Below are 24,320 nucleotides of genomic sequence, written 5' to 3'. Positions count from 1 at the left end.
CTGTCTTTCTGTAGACACCAGGGCCTTTGCTGTGGGTGTGCCCGCCCTTGTAGGTGTTTTCTCATTTTTCCTCACTCCCCGTATTTCCCATATTTTTCCAATTTTTTCTATGGCTTGGGGGGCAGCACTGTGGTGGCAGGAGGACCCATTTGTTAGCCGACTGCATCAGTCTACTTGCTGGAGGTGGCCGACTGTGTTTGACAGGACGTGGACTTCACAATTGCTGGTTGACAGTGCTCAGCTAGCCGATTGGTGTTTTGTTGCTGGTCGTGGAGTTCTACAGGTCCTGTCGGCTGCCTATGAGCAGGCCGACTGTAGTATTGGGGCCATATAAAATGGCCCCATAGCCCCCTTGCCATATTGTATCATTCGGGGATCTTCCTTGTGTATATAGAGCAGAGTTACACGCCTCTATCTCTCTCTCTCTCTCTCTTGTGCTGTTATTTTTTGCATTGCGTTTTGCTTGTGTTCCCAGATCTGGTCATCATCTACGCTGCGTATTCTGACATGGTATCAGAGCCACAGGCTCTTGATAGTTCTTGGGATTTGTGTGAGCAAGAGGGGGACTGTTGTGTTGCTGATTGGTGGACTGTACGAGACTGTTTGGGAAGAGGAGAAGCAAGAGGACGACGGGCTGATTTGCTGGACAGCTACTTGCAGGTGTATGTTCTTCTTTGCTCCCACCCACCCACCCTTTTTCAGAGTACATCCCCGCAATGGCAGATCTGTTAGAGATGGCCGAGAGGCATGTGAAGATCCCTACACTCCCCACGTTCCCGGTGGACCGTCAGTTGGACGGGAACAACTACGGCGTATGGAAGGTTATGATGGAATCTGTTCTGGAGTCTTACGACCTCGCTGATTTCGTCGTTGTTGGGGTTCCACGGCCGGAAGTAGAGGAAGGGGAGTTACCGTCGATCCGAAAGGACCGGGAGGCACAAGCACAGATGTGGGATCGTGTCAACCCCAGGGTCCGTTCGTTTATCTTCCTCAACTGCACACCGCAGGTAATCAATCATGTAAAGCATATGACGCTGGCCAGAGGTATATGGCAGCATTTGGCTTCTCTTTACAACAGGGTATCGCCCCTAATGAAGAGGATTTCCTTGGAAGTACAAATGCGGGTTATGAGCCTTGCAAAGTCGTTGACGATGCGGGAGCATATTAACAAGCTGCAAGCTCTTCAGTAGGAAGTTCTTCAGGCTGGGAAGAAGATATCGTTAGAGGACATGGCCATAACGTTGCTGTCACACTTGCCCTCTCAGTACTTAGCATTTTACTCGTCTTTGATTACCAGTGACAGGCTCAGCACCATCACGTGGGAGGAGCTTGTGCCGATGGTCTTGGACCAGGAGGAATGGTTCACGAACCCTCCTCAGGGTGGAGGTTCGGAGGCCTTAATTGGCCAAGGGTCGAAAGGCCGTAAAACGGGCAAAGGAAAGGCTTCATTGGAGAGGTCTTCTGAGAAGAAGTCCGTCGCTGACCGTGAGAAACTAAAGGTAGAGAGGACCTGTAATGATTGTGGCGAGAAAGGCTACTATTGGAGGCAGTGTCATTGAAGGGTGAAGATTCCTTTGCAGCAATCATGAAGACTCCGGCTTTTGTGCAGCTGGAGGTGATGGACACTGATGTTTCATTTTCTTCAGGCAGGGAGGAGGTTGGAGGATTCTCCGCAACGGATACTTGGGAGTGGATTCTAGACAGTGGTGCTTCCAGGCACACGACTCCTTTCCGTTCAGATTTACAGGATCTCTGCAAGTATTCTTGTCACATTCTTACTGGGGATACATCCACTATCCCAGTTCACAGTGAGGGCAGGATGGAGATAGTTCCCGATGGCAGAGGGGGGAAGCATTTCTCCCAGGTGTTGTATGTTCCGTCACTTGGTTTTCATCTGTTGTCAGTACATCAGGTTTGCAAGACGGGCGTACGGGTGGAGTTTGATGAGCATTTTGTTGCTCTCTGGGACAAAGCAACAGGCGAGGTGGTTTGGGAAGGCGGAGTGGAGAATAGAGTTTACAAGCTTTCAGCACTATCTCCCAGGTCCTCAGGTTTGTGATGAGTGGCAGTCTGGTAATGGCCGCTTAAGTGTGGATACGCTGTAGGTGCAGGCTTTCCGGGACCAGATGGTGGATAGCTTGCCAGTTGATGGCAACAGTTGGCAGGAACTTTCCAGTACTAATGTTGATGGTTCTTGTGTTTGTCAATCAGAGGAAACTGAACAGGTAACTTATGCTCTGATGTCTCGTAGTATTCGGGACAAAGAAACTCCTATAGATGAGGATGTTCTTTCCATGGGGACCTTTCGGAAAGCCATGCAGGTGGCAGTTGATTACCCGCAGAAGGAGGTGCATTCTCTAGGCTTTGTGGTTCCGGACTCAGAGGGGGTGGTTGACAGGTTTCAGAAGGCCTTGCGTGGTCTTCAGTAGGTTTCCAGGACTAGGCTTTGCAGCGTAACAGGTGTTGATCCTTGTGAGCAGTGTGATGCCTCTTTGACTCGGAAGCAGAATGGTTCATTGATTTGGTTGATGGACACCAGATTGGACGGGAGCATCCTGATGAGGCAGTTAAGCTCATGGTTGTAAATGACTCTTTGGGAGGCAAGATTGCGTTTCCTGTGGTTTCTGCGGCATGTGAAGGATCATGGACTCTTTTACACAGGAGGGGGATTGATTGACGGAGTCCGACTCCGCGGTTGGAGTGACTTAGTTTGGGGAGGAGATTTGGACACGAGGAGATCTACTTCAGGCCCAGGAGTAGTAGGAGGCAGTCGTCTTTTGCCTTGTTGACGATAGAGGCAGAGTACCGGGTTGCTTGTGATGTTGCTTGTGTGGTGGTGAGGATGCAGAGGTTGCATTGCAGCATTGGGCTTCCACTGGAGGAACCCATGGTCATCCAGAGCCACTTTGTTCGTGAACAGATCGTTGCTGATGACATCTTGCTAGAGTTTTGTTCGACTTTCACAGCCAGGAGCTGAGAGGGGGTGTTAGAAGTCATCTCCTGTCTTTCTGTAGACACCAGGGCCTTTGTTGTGGGTGTGCCCGTCCTTGTAGGTGTTTTCTCATTTTTCCTCACTCCCCGTATTCTTCCCCATATTTTTCCCATTTTTTCTGTGGCTTGGGGGGCAGCACTGTGGTGGCAGGAGGACCCATTTGTTAGCCGACTGCATCAGTCTACTTGCTGGAGGTGGCCGACTGTGTTTGACAGGTCGTGGACTTCACAGTTGCTGGCCGACAGTGCTCAGCTGGCCGACTGGTGTTTTGTTGCTGGTCGTGGAGTTCTACAGGTCCTGTCGGCTGCCTATGAGCAGGCCGATTGCAGTATTGGGGCCATATAAAATGGCCCCATAGCCCCCTTGCCATATTGTATCATTCGGGGATCTTCCTTGTGTATATAGAGCAGAGTTACACGCCTCTCTCTCTCTCTCTCTCTCTCTCTCTCTCTCTCTTGTGTTGTTGTTTTCTGCATTGCGTTTTGCTCTTGTGTTCCCAGATCTGGTCATCATCTTCGCTGCGTATTCTGACATATGCTGGCCGACTGATTGGGCTGGCTTTACTAGCAAATATTATACATGTCTTGGAGGTTCACATTGCATTAAAGAAACGGGCCAGAAATTCGTGTATCTGACACCTGGACCTGCACCCACATGTATTGGTAGCGGTTGCAGGGACTCACTTGCATGGTGGGAAAGGGAGCGAGGGCGGCAGAGGTCTTCATCTCTACACAAGCAAAGCTGCAGAAATCCAGCGCTTTCAATAGACTGCAGTTTCAGGGATTGAATTGTGCAGATTTGGAGGTCCAGAACAAACAAAGAATGTTGTTTGCATGGACGAGACATCATGTTGGGCAGAGTCATGCATCATAACAACGCAACCATGGATTGCTCCACTATCAATCACAGACTTCCAGCTTCAGTTACACTAGAGGTGCATGTGTGCATGTGCGTGCGCGTGCGTGTGTGTGCGTGTGTATATATTCACCAGTTTTTTTAATATACATGTACACATAAAATTGCATTCACCAACTGATTTTGAAAACTAAAAATATAAAATATTATACATATATTATATATACAGTGCATGATGCGTGTACCCAATACTTAAATATTAAATTGTTTTTTTTTTGAATTTGAGGAGTCTTCTTATATAAAATTTTCTCTTTTGCAGATAGAGATTAGTATGCATGCTGTGAACCTGGTTTTCTTGCTTGCAGACATTGCTTTGAACAATGTGGTGAGTGCATCATTAGATTGACAACGGCTTGTTTTTTGAATTTTTCGAGATGGTGGTGTCTCTGGTTAAACTTTTGTGGTGACGTGTATGCAGGTATTTTACTGGTTTCGAGGTGCCTACTTTTTCATATTCACAGTAGTCTTCATCTTCTTTTCTTGGATAATTCATGCGTTAGGGGAAAACCAGTAAGGAATAAAGCTCTCTCTCTCTCTTTCTCTCTCACACACACACACACACACACACACATTTTTTTTTTAAAATGATATATTACTAGTGGGAAACCTCAGTGCGAGGTGAAAACCCACAAAGGAATATGCATTGTACAATTGTTAATCCCATTTTGGATTAACAAACATGATCCTCCAATTGAGGACATGAATAGGTGTCATAAAACGGCACTATAAAAGTTGTACATTATGAGATATTGGCCACCGAAGGCCTAGTAAGTAAGTTTTGGAAGCCCAAGTGTGAATACGGACCAAATGTATATAAGGCATTTTCTTATAATGAAAAGACACAATTTCCTTTGTGCTATAGAGAGCTCTCCCTTGTGTCTTGAGAGAGATTGAGAGAGAGAGAGAGAGCATTCTAGCATTATTCCTCTTCTATGCTTGTGTGGAAGAGTAAGAGAGAGAGAGTGATTGTCTTATGCGATGGTACGAGCGACTCTACGGTGACAGCTTGGAGGTGGAGTTTTGAGATTAGAGCTTAACAAGCGAGCTTGGAGGCCTCCAGGGACTCAAGTTCGAAGCATTGGTAAGTGTCCTACGACAGTTGTGATCTATTGCTTATCCTTTAGGTGAATGTGTTGAGTTTCCTTTTGGAGGTGTGGTAGCCCATAACATTTTTGGCACCGCTGTCGGGGAAACATCTTTGTTTCTTCCACTTTGAGTTTTAGCTCCCATTGCATAAGATTCATGATTGCCCTTGCATTCTGGTAGTGTATTGTGTAGAAAATGAATGGATAAGATTTGTGTGGTAGGAAGAAATCGTGAGAAATTGATTATGATGTTGTATATGTTTGTGGCGGAGTGGTCTTAGGATAGAGCTTCACTATTTTTTCTTGTTAATTTTGATAATTGCATCATTAGGATCACCAACGTGAACGAAAAGGTTGGTGTTTTGTTTTTCCTCTTTTTCAAAAATCCAAAAAAATAAAAAACATAAGGAGTCATTGACTGTGCCGAGAACCTGCATTCCATTCCTTAGGTGTGGCATAATCAATTTGGGATCAATTGGATAAGTATTTCGCACCCAAAATCATAACTTCCAATTCGCGGGAAGTTCCACGTGAAACTGTAGAAAAACGTTCACATCATGAACATTTTCTGTAGCTTCACGTTGCAATCGCTCTCGAAATCAGCGTCACAATTAACGCCGCAAATCACGAGATTGCCTTGTTAAAAATAGGCAACCTTATCCGGACACCTCTGACGCTACGAAGTCTGCCAAAATTTTTGATCACGTGAAAGTTCGGCAAAATCTTCACGACGCAAACGTTTCCAGAAAATCTTCACGACGTGAAACTCTTTGAAAATCTTCACGACGTGAACCCTTTGAAAATCTTCATGGCATGAGCCCTTTTGTTCATGACGTGAACTTTTTCTACTACAGACTCACGGTTTGGTCTAATCCAACGAATAGTTAGGCCAAGGCCACGAGGGTCGGTAAGGGAGGGCCATCTATAGCAAAGAGAGGGGGTCGGATCCGAAAGGCAAAAATCTTTGAGCACATGAAAGTGTAGAATAACGTTCACGCCGTGAATCTTTTTTTGACACTTCACGTCGTGAACCATTCTCTGCAGTTTCACGGCTTCAAAAACAGAGCGGTAGAATCGAAAGCAAAATCATATCGGGTCGACAAAGTAGCTTATCAAATCGTACATACATGCACTTAAGATTTGGAAAACTCATCAAAGACGATCTTACATTTGACGATAGTGTCCCGAATCACCCAGGATCTTCCTATCAAAGAAGTGTAGGATCAGGACATTCCGCAAGCATACACCTTAGCGTCTTAAGAAACTTGACCACCGCTGAAACTAGTAGCGAGGAGTCCATGGAAGAAGGGCTAAGATACATTGGGTTTGGGGAAGAGGAGAAATCACCCTAGGTCCAGTGGTATCATTGATATCGCCCGAGGATTTTTTGGTCTCCAAACTAGTTATGACGAAGAAGCACAATCTACGGGCATGGGTCCGTCAACCAGCGCCTATCCAAACGTTGAATTCTAGGCTATCAAATATCGGCACCCTCGAATAAGACGGGACATGGAAAGTGCGGCTAGGTCGGGTCAAATATTCTTCCCCATCTCCGAGAAAGTAAAGTTAGATCTTAAAAGGAGCGAGGTGGAACGACAGCTATGAGAATTAAGCTTAAGGAAACAAGAGCTTGATACTCGAAGGGCGTGAGCTGAGCAAAAGGAAACGGGTAGTTTAAACCCACTCCAATCACGAGGTAAGGAACCATAACTGGTTATGGGAAGAAGTGAGGGAGAAATTCCAAACTTGGAACCCATAAATGAGGAATCCTGAGTGGAGGAAGGTTTTACAATCTTAGAAGAGGAGGATAACCTAGCAAGAGTGGCGGGCGAAGTTGAGGACCATCTGTACACCAAAAAGGATATTGAGGAGATGATCAATCACCCTACGTTCCTACAAGACATGGAACTTCTGATTTTGCAAAGACGTATGGAGACGAATAATGATGAGTCCCTCCAAGATACAGCGGCGGCAAGACCATCCCATGGACCAGAAATACCTAGAAGAGCCAATACACGAAGGGGACGAGGTCTAGGAAGGGGGGGAGCAATTCCTCAAAGGCTAAGGATGGATCCAACCATGGACCTTAATGCAGCCACAAGGACAGACCTGCTAAATATAGCGGCAGAGATGGGCCGAGGGATGATCAGAGAACTAGGCACTGCTCCAAAATTCCGACCCTCCCAGATGAAACTACATATTATTTCCAAACTTGTCCAAAAATTCTCTGGGGATGGTGATCCTATCCAACATGTAGAGATTTTTGAATCCACATGTGAAACCTGCCGGCCTGTTAGTGATGTGACAATGATTCATGCCTTCTCACTGACCTTGGAAGAAAAAGCTCATCAGTGGTTCCGAACCCTCAAGCATGAGGATAAGGTTAACTTTACAAGCCTCAAGAACGTTTTTGTGCCTAATTTTGTCCGAAGTGGTGATAGATGGAGCCCTGTGGCACAGTTACATAATATCAAACAAAAGGAAGTTGAGTCAATGAGAGACTATGTGTCTCGTCTTAAGTACTTAAATTCAAGGTGCAAACTTCGGGAGGGATTAACTGATGATCAGCTATTGCCTTGCTTCCGGAGAGGGGTTAGAGACCACAAAATGCATGATTACCTGGTACTAGCCCGACCTGCTACTCTTGATGCATGTTGCAAACTAGCAATTGAATATGAAGATAATACGTTGGAATTATCGCAACTGGAAGATGTCAAAACATCTTCAGCAACTACGACTTCGCGTGTATCGAGTCACCAAGAAATTGGAACTCGAAGCAAGCAAGTCGGAAACATGACGGTGGATGAGCTTAGTAATGCCATATTAGAGGAATTGAAAGTAAAGAAGGGAAGAGAAACATCTGGGCATAGGCATAATCATCTTTACCCCTGCAGGGAATTGGTGTGGTGCTCTATGTGCACATTGAATCACACTACCATTGAGTGTCCATAGTTAAGAGCATGGCCATTACTCTATTGTGCCCATTGTGTAAAATTAGGAAATAATGACACTTCAATGTGCAGATATCCAAGATTTCAAAATGTTGCACAGCTACTAGCACTTACAGTCCCATTGGCTTTACCTGTGTCACGTGCACAGATCACCGTTGCTGCTGGACAACCCAACTCTTCCTACTTACCTAGGGAGATGTTCCGGGTACAAGACGTTTCACCTCTGCCACCACCAGTTCTACCACCACACAGGCTAAAATCAATCAAGTATTGATTGAAGAGCTGTCAGAAGATGTTGATATGGTGCGGGAAATAGAGCTTAGCGGAGAGTACTACGAGGAAACGACGGAGGTCATGCCAGAATATTGAGAAAAGAACCGCTACAATGCTTTGGTTGCGGAGGGCCGCATCGAATCGCCGAGTGCCCAAACAAGAATATGGTTCATACGCACCATTCCCAATAAGTGGCGGCTACGCCCAACGACATGCCAGTACCTGTACTAAATGTGGGATTGATCATTTGATCAAGGATTATCCATACCGCGCAAGTTGTTCGACTTCTACTGCCAATCAGGCCACCATCCGGACCATTAGTATACAACCTGGGAATATCACACCACTCAACTTCTTAACAAGAGCTCAAGCTCAATTAGGGGACAAAGGAAAGAACCGAGCGGATGCGACTGTTTCCAGAACTGGTCGCAGGAGAAGAGTAAAAAAAGTGGGTAAGGGTGACACAAGGGTCACAATCCAAGATGGATCCGAAGAAGATACAATCGATACCGGATCCGGAAGAGAGGGATCAAAGAATCAATCACAAGGGACCGGACCAAGAAGAGCAAAGGGAGCAACCAACAACTTCTAAGGGGGTTGGTGAATACTCCAATGCCGACGAGAAAATAAGAAAGCTCGAAGACGCTAGGGCCTTAGTCGAAGAGTGCCAACGGCTTCATGAAGCCAAGCTAAGGGCCAACCGGATCAGGGATACAGTTTATCCACGAAACGAGCCAACCAGGGATAGAGAATTGGACGTGCCTATCCCAATTCCAGAAGAAACAAAAGAGGAGTCCCAAGCAAATACACTGTTGAGAATGTTTGAGGAAAATGTGTTGGAGGAGTCCATCCATTCTTTCCCTATGGAGGAATACGAGGCACATGCATGGGGAGAATCTTTTATCTCCAAGGAACCCAGAGACATAGGAAGTCTCGGGGCTGTGTTGTCCACGCCTGTACAAATGCCATTAGGACAACTGTTACGTAATTCACCCACCCTATGGACAGACATAAAAGAATGGATAGAAGGCAGACTAAAGCCAACCGGCACTATAGAAGAGGCTTTGCTACCTCTGGCAGAAAGAACCTTGAGATACACAAGGAAAACCCGAGTCGTTAAGATACCAGTTAATCAACTGGGACGCTATTACGAAAGTGACGACACAAATGCTACAATTCCGATTCATCATAATGGGTACCAAGCACTGGCTATCCTGGATGGTGGGGCAGGGGTTAGCATCATCACAAAACGTTGCTAGGAAAATTTGGGAAAACCTGATCCAAAAAAAGCTTTCGCTACCATCATACATTTGTGGTCATGGACTTCTTGCGCCAACCTGATTCATATGACAATATATTGGGGAGACCCTTCATGAGGGAATCCAAATTGGTGCATGATTGGGTCTTAGATCATGTGTATGTACGTAGGGATTCGTAAATCTTAAAGATTGATTTGAGAACATGGAAAGCACACCATATGGAAGGGTAATTGTTCGGTAATGTTTCGGTCACAATGGAACGGACCACCTCTGTACAAAGATGTGAGCCCTCGGTGGGAGATCTCAAGGATGAAGAGGAAATGGAAATGTATGCGTCACTTCCTCCTCTGGACTTCAGTGAAAACTGGATGCATGTGTTGGCCACCATAGATGTGATGTAACCTAGGGGGACCTAGTATGTGGAATCTGGAACCGTCCCCATGACCTCTATCTGTATGGTTAATTGGTAGGCCATTGATGAAGCATTAGAAGAGGAGACATCGAGTAAAGAAGAGACCATAGCAAAAGGCCGTACCAGTGCTCAATGCCTCAGACGGTGGCGAAAACAGAAACGAATGTCCTATTACGAAGAAAACCCACGGATACCCAGTGGTTGAGATACCTTGAGGCTACTAAGGTACACGATGAGTTCTCAAAGGATTGGGGTGAGGAGTTGAGTAAGATATCGTTGGAGGGAAGACACAAGGAGAAAGTCGTCCTTCAAGAGCTAGAAACTTCCAAGCTTACAAAAGCTGGGCGTCGAAAACGCAATAAAGCCTTGGTAGAAGCAGAATGTGAGGCTAGAAAGATCATGGCTAAAACCAAAAGTGAAAATGAGGACAAACCAAACTTGCTCTCAGTACCCGACCACTTCAAAACCGATGGGCTATCCACATCATACGATGGCCCGGCAGAAGTCAAGGAAGTGGATATTGCGGGACTAGGGGAGGAAGCTCGACCCGTATACATTGCTAAGGACTTGACTTCGGCTGAAGAAGATGAGCTCATCGCTCTCCTTAAGGAATTTAAGGATTGTTTCACCTGGAATTACAAAGAGATGAAGGGGGTACCACCTGAGGTAGTACATTATACGATTCCAATCATGGAAGGTTCGAGACCAACCAGTTAGAAACCATACCAGATGAATTCTAAGTATGCAGCAATTGTAAAGCCGAAAATAGACAAGCTCATTGCTGCAGATTTCATCTATGAAATCAAACATACGGATTCACTGTCACCAATTGTGATAGTGCCAAAAAAGAATGGAAAACTTAGGATATGTGTTGATCTTAAAAAGGTTAACGCAACCACTAGGAAAGACCATTATCCACTGCCTTATACGGAACATGTTTTGGAAAGAGTGGCTGGGAAAGAAGCGTACAGCTTCTTGGATGGATTCTCTGGTTACAATTAGGTGTCCATTGCACCAGAGGACCAGCACAAGACAACTTTCAATACAATGTGGGAGACATTTGCATACAAGGTTATGTCGTTCGGCCTCACCAACGCCCCAGCAATCTTTCAACGGTTGATGTGCACAGCCTTCAAGGACTACTTACGAAAGTGGTTGGAGGTATTCATTGACGATTTGTGTGTAGACTCTCGATGGGCAGACCATCTGGCTTGCTTGAGCAAAGTGTTCGAGCGATGTCGATTATATCGTATATCCCTGAACCCTTTGAAGTGTCAGTTTTGGGTCAAGCATGGTGTGATATTGGGACACATTGTCTCAAAGAATGGTATATCCACGGATGATAGCAAGGTCAAGCTGATATTGGAGCTACCACCGCCTACCAACTACAAGGGTGTGCAAAGATTTATGGGCCATGTGGGGTATTATCGCCGCTTCATAATTTTCTATGTTGAAATAGCCAGACCCTTGTACAAGCTTTGTTAGCACATTCATCCCCAGTTTACGCCCATTTCTGGTGTCCTTTTGGTCCCTTTTGCATGGCCCTTGATTGTGGGCTGGCCACCCCTTTTTTTCATATTTTTTTGGGATTTTTCCCAGCCCTTTTGGTATTTCACCAGTCAGTCAACTTATTGAGCTCCAGTTGGCCAGCCCTCCTCACCTATAAATAGGTGGGACTGGACTCTCACTTTTCATTTAGTCTTGTACATATTTTGCTCCCTCACTTATGAGACTTCTAGTGTCTCTTGCTTAGGACTGTTTTGCTTCAGTATATTCAGCATAGTTGCTCCATATCTTTCTCTCTCTCTTGCACTCTCTATTCAGCACACTCTAGTGCCCCTTTGCTTTGCTTCCACTCTGTGCATACTTCTCCTTGCTAGGATGATATATCTGGTAATGTTTTTGAGGGTGACAGTGGGCTATCTTTGCTCATAGTATCTGAGGGGGATTTGTCTCCTATTGCTACGCCTCCGACTCTTTCTTCGACAACCAGTGACCAGGGTGTGTTGCTGGTCCCTTTGCCTTCTATGGAGGAGCTTGCTTCTACGTTGTGTGATGCTATTGAAGAGGCTACTACTACTTCAGTTACCACTACTGTGAATGTTCCTATTTCCCTTACTCTGTGTGAGGATTCTGGATTGTGGTCAGGTGTGTCCGTGACCGTGCTTGGGGCACCCTGGTACTTCCAGGGCTTGAAGGATTGGGATTTGGATTTGGTTGGGCTTGTGGAGTCTCGACAACAGTTTTCAGAGGGGGCAGTTGAGTTTACATCTGGCGATGCCGACCTTCAAGGAGGATGCCATTGCACAACATTTGGCTACTCTTGGTACAGAGTTGGGGCAGATGGACTCTTTCTTTTGAGGGTATTATCCTCTTGGAGCTACAGGCTTCTAGGGATTTCTGTGGCACTGTGTTAACATTTGGGTTTGGCACCGATATTTGGAGCAGCACGATGTAGCTTACATGGTTGTTTTCTTCTAGAGGAATAGGGTACCTGGTAGCTTGTTTTGTTGCTTTTGTAGCTGAGTTGGTGTGGAGATTGCTTGTGGAGCTTTCTTGGTACCTGTTGTTGCTGCATTCTTTTGTCTTTGACAGAGGATGACTTCTTCGGCTTCTCGGAGTTTGTTCAGCATCTGGTACTGAGAGGGATTGTTAGTACATTCATCCCCAGTTTGTGCCCATTTCTGGTGTCCTTTTGGTCCCTTTTGCATGGCCCTTGATTGTGGGTTGGCCACCCCTTTTTTCCATATTTTTTTGGGATTTTTCCCAGCCCTTTTGGTATTTCACCAGTCGGCCAGCGCTCCTCACCTATAAATAGGTGGGGTTGGCCTCTCACTTTTCATTCAGTCTTGTACATATTTTGCTCCCTCACTTATGAGACTTCCAATGTCGCTTGCTTGGGATTGTTTTGCTTCAGTATATTCAGCAAAGGTTCTCCATATCTCTCTCTCTCTTGCACTCTCTATTTAGCACACTCTCGTGTCCGTTTGCTTCCACTCTGTGCACTCTTTCAAGCTTCTCATTGTCTTTGAATGGATTGAGGAATGTCAGGAAGCATATAATCGATTGAAGCAAGCATTGGCAATTCTACGACCCCCCAACTGGGATCTCATATTTCACGTGCATATTGATGCATCAAATTTTGCTATTGGTTGCGTACTAGCCTAGCCCGGTGAGTTCAAATTGGACTATCCAGTTTACTTCGCTAGTCGTCAGCTAAGTGATGCGGAAGTGAACTACACCACCACAGAGAGGGAAGGATTGGCCATGGTTTACGCCGTCAAGAAATATCGACATTACCTCTTGGCCAACAAATTCGTATTTTTCGTGGACCATCAAGTCTTATTATACCTAGTGAATAAACCTTGTACCACGGGGAGAATCACACGATGGTTTCTATTATTGTTGGAATTCGACTTTACAATCACGGTAAGAAAGGGAACGTAGCATGTGTTAGCTGATCACATGTCAAGAATTCCAAATGGGGAACCAACAAACTGGTGTTGATGATGATCTCCGTGATGCTTGTTTGTTGAAGTTGGACATGGTACCCGAATGGAGTGAGGAAATCTCATATTATCTAGCTTATGGTTTCTCGCCTATGTTATTTGGAGATGCCATAGAATTTATCAAAAGATGCAAAGAATGTCAACGTTTCGCTATTCTAGAACCAAAGGACAAGATGCGGTTCATCCCTATTATTGTAAGACAACCGTTCGAGAAATGGGGGATAGATTTTGTGGGACCTATTAGTCTAGCGGCACATCCATCCCAAGCCCGATACGTGATCGTGGCCACGGACTATTTCACAAAATGGGCAGAAGCCAGAGCCTCAAAGAGAGTTGATGCACGAACAACAACAAATTTTTTATACGAGCAAATCATCTCGTGGTTCGGTTGCCCGTTAGAATTAGTTAGTGATCGCGGCTTACATTTTATTAATGAGGTGATTGATCATTTACTTGCAGGATTCTTAGTGGTCCATCGAAAATCATCACCTTATTATCCATTGGCCAATGGTCAAGTAGAGAGTACAAACAAAGTTTTGTGTACTATCTTGACAAAAATCTTGGAAGCAAGTCGAACAGACTTGGAACATAAGCTGATAGCAGTCCTATGGGCATATCGAACATCATATAAGGTAGCGATGGGATATACTCCCTTCCGTCTAGCTCATGGTGGTGAAGCAGTTATGCCCATAGAATACCTAGTCCCAAGCTCAAGGATTGCCGTATAAGAGTGTCTAACGGAGAAAACGTTAGCTCATCGAGCTCAGCTCTTTTTTGCATGCTACAGCCTTGACACGGCTAGGAGAGACACGAGAGTGGGAGCGTCGCTTGAGACGTAGCCTTGCTTCGCTCCAGCGCCTTCAGGAGCAGCAGCCCACATGTGAGTGGGTGGCGTCCCAGCTGAGCCAGGCACGTCAGGAGGTTCGAGAGGCAGAGGAGCAGAGACACGAGTTTCACTATCATCGCTAGGCCTCTCAGTGGACTCAGCTTGGTGATAGAGTGACTGGGGAGTTTTTTGAGATCACTGAACCCCGCCATGCTCGAGCAGGAGTACGCCAGCTTAGGAGGCAGGACGGATCGTTAGCCACTGAGCCCGAGGAGATTAGAGCTATTGCCACTGAGTTCTACAGAGACCTGCTTTCAGCGGAGCCAGCCCCACGGAGGCACATGATGCTTGCAGACAGACTGTGTGGACCCATGTGCAGAGGAGGGTCACAGATCATATGCGCACAGCTTTGGGTGAGCCCCTTTTAGAGGATGAGCTTGTTAAGGCTTTGAGGGCCCTCCCGTGTCATAATTGCCCTGGGGAGGACGGTTTGACGCCTGCCTTTTTTATTCGCTATTGGGACCTTTTGGGGCTAGGCCTCCGCAGGGGTTTTCAGCATGTTTTGGACACCGGGGTGATGCCACAGAGTTTTTCAGAGGGCTTGATCTTTCTTATCCCCAAGGGGGAGGGAGTGTCAGATGATATTCGGTAGTGGAGGCCTATTACGAGCCTCAATACTGTTTACAAGGTCCTAGCCAAGGCCTTGAGTTTGAGGATCCAGCCCTTCCTTGGGGTTTTGATTCATGCTACCCAGACAGGCTTTGTCAACAAGGAGCGCAGTATCCTTGACAACATCTTCACCTTCTGGGAGGCGACGGCCCGAGTTAGGTTTCTCGACGAATGGTCGTTATGCTTCTCGATTTTGAGAAGGCATACGATAGAGTCGATTGGGGTTTTCTGGAGGGCACTATGCTTCGCTTGGGTTTTGAGCCAGATTGGATTCGAGGAGTGGCGGCTCTATATTCCACAGCTCGTAGCGAGGTGTTGATGGCAAGAGGACGGGGGCCGAGTTTTGAGCTGACCAGATCAATCCGTCAAGGATGCCCTCTCGCTTTGTTCCTTTTTCTTTTCTTTGCAGAGGCTATGAGCATGTATCTGACAGCAGAGGAGGTTGGCTTGAGAGGACTCCAGCTTCCAGTCCGGGGTGAGGACTTGCTTGATTCTGAGTTTGCTGATGACACGGGATTGTTTTTGCATGGCAAGGAGGCCAATCTACAGAGGGCAGAGCAGTCTCTACAAGTTTTTGGTGTGGCTTCGGGAGCATTGATCAATTAGCGCAAGACAGTGGCTTTTTGGATCTGTAGCGCTCCCGCTCCGGCATGGAGCCCAGACCCGGGTTTTAGATGGATTCCTCCTGGCACAACAGTGCGGTATCTAGGATGCCAGATTGGACTTGATTTGTCACCTGAGCAGCAGATCGCCCTGCTTCTTCTGAGCATTCGGAAGAAGCTTCTATATTGGAGTACAGCTCGGCTTTCCTTGGCTGGGAGGGTGGTGGTGATAAATCAGGTGCTTTTAGTGACTATGTGGTATATCACGTCTTGCTGGATTTTCTCGAGCTCTTGTATCAGCCAGGTACAGAGGCTGATCAGGACCTTTCTTTGGTCAGGGCGGGATGGTTAGCCGGCCCGAGCAAAGGTTGCTTGGGTAGTTATTACTCTTCCGCTGGGCCAGGGGGGCTTGGGCATTATAGATCCAGCTGATCAGAGTAGAGCCTTGTTGGGGAAGCTTATTGTTCGGGGACTGCTTCCAAGCGCTGAGCCTTGGAAGGAGCTTCTTTTTCAACGGCTGCAGGCTAGAGCTCCCCTAGCAGGGGGCACTTGGGCACCAGAGATATGATGGATCTTCATAGAGATGAGGAGGACAGGCCTCAGTAGAGGATGGGAGGACAGATTTGCCTTAATCATCCTGCGAGCTTGGGAGTTGCTGAGACCGGGGCTTTCTCAGAGACCTCCCACTTGTGATGAGGAGCGGGCAAGACAGCCGCTCATCTGGAGCCCCGCGGTACGCACAGAGCAGGGTGGGTTATTGGCCTCGTCTAGCCTGGGGACCATTGGCGGCAAGCCTAGCACGCAGTTTTGGAGATTGGCAGGCCTTTTGCAGTCTCCCGGAGGAGATCTAGGCGGAGAGGCTGAGTCACTTCAGAGGGGGGCTGATTATGAGGGATGACATTCAGGAGGCACTCACTGCAGAGTGGTTCACGCCTTTCGAGCCAGCGGCCCCACGGTGGATGGGAGCCTTTACACAGTTGGAGATCCTGATTGCTGTCAGAGCTTGCACTGAGGATGGTAGATGCCTCTACTATGAGATACAGGATGAGGGCAGACTTCAGAGAGTGGAGGCGGAGTTGCCTTTGGTTGTAGAGTGCATCTTTGAGAGGATACGGGTAGTGGCCGCTACTTCTTGGAAGTGGCATAGAGCATTGGCGGCTACAGGGACTCTCACAGGAGTTCCTGGAGGATTTTTGGACCAAGCTTTGGGGTAGCAGACAGGCACGCAGGATCTCGGCTTTCCAGTGGTGGCTGGTTGCCCACAGGGGCTCTGCAGTCGGCACCTGGCTTGTCTACAGTGGCCTTCCGCCGGCCTGCGTCCGATGCGGCCACCCATTGGAGACACAACGACATTGCCTACGGGACTGTCCATAGGCGCAACAGATTTGGCTAAGGATTCTGCGCATTTTGGCCCCCCTCTCTCCAGAGGGAATGTGTACGTGGGGAGCTGCTGCTTGGTTGACTTCGTTAGGGCTAGCTATGGGATACGAGACGGAGCAGGCCAGCCAGGCCATTAGATTCATTGGGGGCCAGCCTCGCCTTGTTCCTTCACCGGATTTCTCGATAGCCGGCTGGACACAGGAGAGGGATTTACGATGGGAGCTCCTTAGCAGCCTCACCATATGGTTCATCTGGAGAGCCCATTGTTTCAGGGCTTTTGAGGGGAGACTGGAGCCACTAGCAGAGACTGTTCGGGCTATCTGGCAGGAGTTGATTCACACCATGCGAGGACAGTATGACTGCATCCGGGGTGACTCGGATCGAGCGATCTTGCGACGCCAGGCTTTCCACACCACTTGGCGCAGCGGCCCTTTCTATACTCTACATGCGGGTACCCCCCCGCTGGCACTACAGGCCACCTGTTTGGATTTTCCCCCCTCCTATTGTATGATATAGCCTCTCAGTTTATTTGTACTTTTCTGCACCTAGGGAGTGTCTCCCTAGCTGCCTTGATTGGTCTCTGCTCTGCCTTCTTATGAGCAGGAGAGGGTTTGTAGTCCATTTTATAACTAATGAAAGGATCTTTTCATGGAAAAAAAAAAGAACTTCAGAGTCATCTAGTCCAAGCAAGAGAAGGCGGTTGGAAGATGAAGAAAGACTTCCCCAGCTGGCCTCCGTGCAGAACATAGACTATCAGCAATTCTTGCAGGAGACCATGGAAGGACTCGATGAGCTACTTAACCAACCACAGATTGGGCTGAAAGCCGAATCAAGCACAAGTGCAATGTGGGAGCACGAACAAAAGGTTTGGCGGTGCCACCTCTTGACAACGCATATGCTCCACGACCGTAACGCCGCCCTCTGGAAACAGATAAAAGATGCATCCACACAAGAACAAAGATTAAAAGCCAACTTGGAAGCAGCTGAAGCTACTCACAAGGATGCCATCATGAAGAGCTTGAAAGCCACGAAGGAGCAGGAGAAAAGGTACAACGCCCTGGAGAACAATAACATGGTCCTAAGCCAAACAATCGTGCAAAAAATCAAGGAAAATGTGGACCTCAACGCCAAATTAGAACAAGCAAAGGAGCAGCTTTAGAAAGAAGTCACCCACACAAAGGAGCTCACTACACTTCATGCATAACAAATACAGGAGTTCTAAGCCAATGCCAGGGCCAAAGAAGAAGATTTGAATGCCAAATCCAGCAGCTAACAACACAGCTAAAGGTAGAGGAGGAAAGGGTATTCCATTTACAACCCTACCATCTATATCTAATGGTGCCAAACCTTCGTAGTTGGTGTTGTGTTCTCCAAAATTCAGAAATCTTGGACAACAGTGTCGAAAAATTAGACCTGTTTATTCCAGATTACATTCCAAAGATGCCCGCCATCTATGAGGCAGTAGCACGTAGTTACCAATGGGTTATTAGTCATGGGTGGCTAGAAGTATATAACACTCGCGAGGATCTAAATTTATGTGAGTCCACTCTATATCATCCTTTTGGCATTCGAAAACTCTACTCTAATATCTACAAACACTTAGAAGCCATGCTAACAAATGTACAATACAATTTTGATGCTACCCACATAGAATATTCCACTATCAATTCTGAGGAAATTCCAGACTTACAAGAATTTATTAAGTCTCATAAGCCTAGCCACCCACCCCCTAGCATAGGTCAGGGTCAAGAATCCTCTTCTTCATTTTCAAAATCAACTTCCCTTGTCTATTCTAATGTTGCTAGTAAGTTACTTAACCCATATTCTAACACGCCACCTACTAACACATCTCAAGCTGACTGTATTTTCTCATCCTTCAATCCTCCAGAGATAGATTTTCCAACTAACCCTCTAGCCCTGGAGAAGATACTGGCACCTCACCCATTTCCACTACGGTACTCTCAAGAGGTACGACATCCTATCCCGCAAGATAATATTGAGGCATTTACTAATGATACCATATTGGAATCTTTATTAGGTGTAGAGTACGAGGGTCTCATTCGTGCATGCAACCCTCTTTTGAAGCCAAAGTTAATGTTCAAAGTACTCATGCAGATAATGCCATTTGAGCCCACAAGACGAATCATGCTGGAAGCTTATTCGGAAATCACTCCAACCAAACAACATAATGTGCCATACCCTCTCCGAGCTCCACGCCTTGACTTAGAAGAACTACTTCCATTGGCTGGAGAGGGTACATTATGGGCGAATGTGGCAAGGCACATAAAGTTGGAAAACCCCCAATTAGCTAATCTGCTGAAGATACGGATAGTTACATTCATGATCAGCTATTGTTTCCGAAGATGGAGGAAAGCAAATCTTGTGCACACAAGGGGTGGCTACGCCACCATAGTCACCAATGAAGAGTACCCCAGACTGGAAGACTTTGGCATATAACCAGACTGGCGGAAGAAGTACCTGGCAATTCCGGAATACAGCCAAGTGTATATGGGCGCGCCACCAACACTGCGGGTCGATCCTTTATACATGCCAATTAAAAGAAGATGGACATCGTTGGAATTTCAGGAAGCCAAAAGGCGCGACTTACATGTTTGCTACAACTTTCCAATTTTCATACCAGCAACATTTGCAAACATTCAGGAGCAAAGAAAGCAAATGCTTACATGGATAAGGGCATGGCGCAGAATTCCAGATCCCGCAATTGTGGCTAGCGTCAGATTTTTGAAATTCGTGGTGGTGCTGATAGACCGACCAAAGGAGCCCTACGATGGGTATGAAGCATAACACCTGAAGTTCGACATGAATCAAGGGTCATCCGACAGGGATATCATGCTTTACTACCACCGACTGCGATGTCTTCCAGGCTACATGCATGTCACTTTTGAAGACATGGTGGATATAGGATTCTGGAGATCACACTCAACATTCCGACGCACACTCAAAAAGCTCCAATCCAGAAGGAACATGAGTTCGGCGACCAGGTCTTTAAACCTTGGTAACAGCTTTTGTGGACTGAACCTACATTAGGAAGGGGGGGATGTTGATCCTATTTTGGCTTAACAAACATGATCCTCCAATTGAGGACATTAATAAGTGTCATGAAACGGCACTATGAAAGTTGTACATTATGAGATATTGGCCACCCAAGGCCTAGTAAGTAAGGTTTGGACGCCCAAGTGGGAATAAGGGCTAAATGTATATAAGGCATTTTCTCATAATGAAAAGACACAATTCCCTTTGTGCTATAGAGAGCTCTCCTTTGTGTCTTGAGAGAGATTGAGAGAGAGAGAGAGCATTCTAGCATTGTTCCTCTTCTATGCTTGTGTGGAAGAGAGAAAGAAAGAAAGTTATATTAACGTCCACGGGAGGCCGAATCCGACCTATGGGACAGATCAGGTACATCCATTTACATTCCACTCTGGGTATCGATGCCAAAAAGGTATAAAACTGAAAAAAAATAACTCAAAATGAACTCTTAAGACTCTTAAGAGTTTAAATTACAATGGGTTCTATTGCATCTAGTTCGAAATTGAGGTTGAAAATAAAAATAGCTTAACTTTATTCAGCTCTGCCGATCTGTTCTTGAGTTGTAGCGGGGTGAGTTCATCAGCTATCCATACCTTTGTCCCTTGGAGAGACCTTGTTTGCTTCATCACTGCTATTTTCTCATTGTTGTCCATATAGGAGACTTTTGCCTGTGTACCCTTTACTATAATAGAGATAGGGTCTCCTAAGTCCACGAAGGGGACTACTTTGCTCAGTTGTGCTGTAAGTACATCTGTATCTAATATGTAGTCTTCTCGAAGCTCTTGGGCTATGTCTGTCCTATCCTAGCCTTGAGGAAGACCACTGACTCTGATTACCTTCTTGTTACTTTCCATTCGTTCCTTTTCTTTGACTGTTGATATGACTTCTTTAACAAAATCTTGTGAGTTAACTGAATTTACCTTTGAAACATGGTTTGTCGTTTCTGTTTGTAGTGTTGTAGGTATGGGTCCTTCTCGTGCTTCCTCTTGCTTCGTCTTCATGGCTTGCACTTGCACTTTTAGTTCGTTGATTTGTTCATCTTTCTTGATAGTCTCGTGTTTCAGTGTTGCTAATTCTCCCTGGAGTTTCTTCAGTTCTTGCATGAGGTAGGCTTCCCATGGTGTCGGCTTGCTCACGGGTGGAGGAATGGGCGGTAATCGTGAAGCGGTGACTGAGGCAAAAGACTTCTTACTTCCCATGTGTTGCTGTTGATAAAGGAGAGGGCTGTTGGTGGAACGAGTCTCCCCTCAAGGGGACCCTCTCCCCTTTGGGGGAGACTCAGAAAATGCGACCTACAAGATGCTCAGCTACAGGTGCAGGGGAGAGTTATGTTGCTGCCTTGGGGGCCTGAGCAAAGGTGGGTGGAGAAAGGGCGCACAAGTGGGGGGGAGGGCAGAGAGAGAGCGAAGGGGGACGCAGGCAGCAGCAGCAGGCAGCGGGAGAGAGAGCGAAGGGGGGCGCAGGCAGAGACGGACGAAGGGCGGGGTGCAAGAGGGCGCACAGGCGGGGGGGAAGGCAGAGAGAGAGCGAAGGGGGGCGCAAGTAGACAGGCAGCGGGAGGGGGGGGGCGCAAGTAGACAGGCAGCGAAGGGGAGGCGCAGGCAGCACCAGCAGGCAGCGGGAGAGAGAGCGAAGGGGGGCGCAGGCAGAGACGGACGAAGGGCGGGGTGCAAGAGGGCGCACAAGCGGGGGGGAGGGCAGAGAGAGAGCCAAGGGGGGCGCAGGCGCACAGGCGGGGGGGACGGCAGAGAGAGAGCGAAGGGGGGCGCAGGCAGGCAGCGGGAGCGGGGGGCGCAAGTAGACAGGCAGCGAAGGGGAGGCGCAGGCAGCGGGGGAGAGAGCGAAGGGGGGCGCAGGCAGGGACGGACGAAGGGCGGGGTGCAAGAGGGCGCACAGGCGGGGGGGAGGGCAAAGAGAGAGCGAAGGGGGGCGCAGGCAGGCAGCGGGAGGGGGAGGGCAGAGAGAGAGAGAGAGTGATTGCCTTATGTGACGGTGCGAGCGACTTTACGGTGACAGTGTGGAGGTGGAGTTTGGAGATTGGAGCTCAACAAGCGAGCTTGGAGGCCTCAAGGGACTCAAGTTCGAAGCATTGGTAAGTGTCCTATGACAGTTGTGATCTAGCTCATCCTTTAGGTGAATGTGTTGAGTTTTCTTTTGGAGCTGTGGTAGCCCATAACAACAATGGTGAGTTTGAAAAGGACCCATACTAGAGCTCCTCAGAAACAATCAAAGAAAAGTGAGAAAGTTTGCAAATCAACATCTTGGTCCACATAACAACAATGCGTAAGGAGAGCCGAAGAAGGAGGTGTACATATGCTGTCCAAACATGAATCGGTTCCGGTTCGTCCAAATTGTCCACAGAGCTCAAAACCGTACCTAGGAGAAGAATGTAGCATAAGGCCAGAGCGCAATTGTCAGCACTCTAAATATCTAGAACTGTTTCCCAAAAAAGTGTGTGGGAAATCTAATGCGCAAGCAAGCTGAAACCCTGTCCAGGAGCAGTTTGGAATGTGGGCAGGTCCAAAGAAGGTGCAACATCGTTTGAGTTTGCGCACCACAGTAGCGGCATGACACGAGGCATAGATACACTGTGAGTGCAGAAGCACACCCATTGGGAGAACTCCAAGCATGCATCTCCAGAGGAACATGCGTTCTTTCAATGGCAAGACGCTCCTCGAGAGGCCTCTTAAACATTTCCTCCACCATAGTAATGTTTTTTGTAAGAGCACGGATCATTACATACAAGCATAATCCATGGCGGTGGCTGTAGCCTCACATATAAATTCGTAGTCGATATAATATCCAAAGGCATCCCCAAAATTTTCCAATTAGCTGGGCGGTCATGCATACGAAGCGGTGGTATTGGTGCAAAGGGGGACAACAACTCATATATCTCATGCCACAAAGGTCTATAATGCATACCCAATCCAAAACTACGTTGAGCCATAGGAAAGGACTTAATGTTTCCAACTTGGTCCACCACATCATGGATCTCAATTATGCCCTTTTTTGGCAAGAAGAAAGCTTTTCTTGGCTGTGTGAAAGCCAATGGGCGGGCAAGAGCCGCAGTCCAATGTATGCTTTTAGCCCTCAGTGAATTCCCTTGCACCATGTCACAGCCATTCCATGTCACATGCTCTAATACTTTCTTCCAGTCTTGAATAAGGTGCGTGCTGTATGGCAGCCGGGTATCTTTCCAACAAAACGACCATAGTCACAGGGGACGGAAGGGACGAGTGCTTGGAACGTAGGGACGCCGAAACGGGATGGACCGGCGACGGACGGACGTCCCCTAAGAAGCGTCACTCACAGGGGACGGGGACGGGGACGCCGGTGGGGGACGGTTCTGTGAGGGGACGGCAGGGAGCCGTTTGCGCGTTTTTCTGCCGTTGCGCCCGCTGTTTATAGCCGTTGTAGTCGCCGTTTCCAGCCGTTGCAGTCACTGCTTGCTTGGGCCTTGGCCTTGGCCCTTGGCCCTTGAGCCTTTGAGGCTTGGCCCTCTCTCTCTCTCTCTCTCTTGCCCTTGAGGCTTGCCTCTCTCTCTTGCCTATCTATATAAGAACAAGTCTCTACAAGGCTACAAGCACACACAACTTTCAAGCTTTCAAGCTTCTTCTAGCTTCGAACTTCCAAGTTCCAAGCCTCTCACACAAGGCCGGCGGGCCGCCGCCCTACTATCTAGACTCTCTCTCTCTCTCTCTCTCTCTCGTCATATGGTTGTAACTTTGGTCTCATAGGTCACTTTGGCCTTTTGAAGACGTTAATATAACATTTCATTTCATTTCTCTCTCTCTCTCTCTCTCTCTCTCTCTCTCTCTCTCTCTCTCGTCTCACCTCTCCCTCAAGCCTCTTGAGTCTTGAGTCTTCCAACTTCCAAGCCTCTAGGCTCTAGGCCTCTCTCTCTCTCTCTCTCTCTCTCTCTCTCTCTCTCTCTCATTCCTCAAGGCTCAAGAGCAAGCCATCTTCAACCATGGCATCCTCCTCACGTGCCGGGGCTTCCCGGAGAAGGACAACGGGATGGACATGGTGGGAGGAGGTTAACTACACCCCATCCGCTCATGGAGGTGGTTCTCGGCCATGGGTATGCAAGCTTTGCCCGTACCGGCGAACGGGTGGCGCCGACAAAGTGCGAGCCCACCTCTTGCATGAGAGTGGGCATGAGGTGAGGTTTTGCACGAATGTCACGCCCGAGAAGAGACGGGAACTTCTTGACAAGTTTAGCGTCTACGAAGCGGTCAAAGCGACAAGAAGGACACCACGAGTGGCCATGGATCCCGCGACGATGGGGAGAGGAACTCAAGCCTCTACAATGGAGTCATGTGGTGGATCGGGATCATGCACACCATCACCTTCACCATCAAGTCGGAATGTTACTCCATCCACGACGCCGGCACCCTCC

The 24,320-nt window shown here is 47.5% G+C and overlaps 1 protein-coding gene across 2 annotated transcripts in view; it reads left to right on the top strand.

Moving 5' to 3' along the window:
• Positions 1–24,320, top strand: part of LOC147615482 (uncharacterized) — a 90,585-nt gene that overhangs the window by 25,121 nt on the left and 41,144 nt on the right. For both annotated transcript variants that reach the window (XM_086779577.1, XM_086779578.1), the window contains exons 6-7: positions 4,167–4,232; positions 4,326–4,417. In XM_086779577.1, coding sequence (XP_086635703.1) covers positions 4,167–4,232; positions 4,326–4,417 — 158 coding nt within the window. The remainder of the gene's footprint in view (positions 1–4,166; positions 4,233–4,325; positions 4,418–24,320) is intronic.

Source organism: Cibotium barometz, chromosome 40, assembly GCF_041138505.1.
Source record: "Cibotium barometz isolate CiBa-2024 chromosome 40, ASM4113850v1, whole genome shotgun sequence".
Taxonomy (NCBI): Eukaryota; Viridiplantae; Streptophyta; class Polypodiopsida; order Cyatheales; family Cibotiaceae; genus Cibotium; species Cibotium barometz.
The sequence above is the reverse complement of the archived record's forward strand: the minus strand, read 5'-3'. Positions and strand labels throughout refer to the sequence as shown.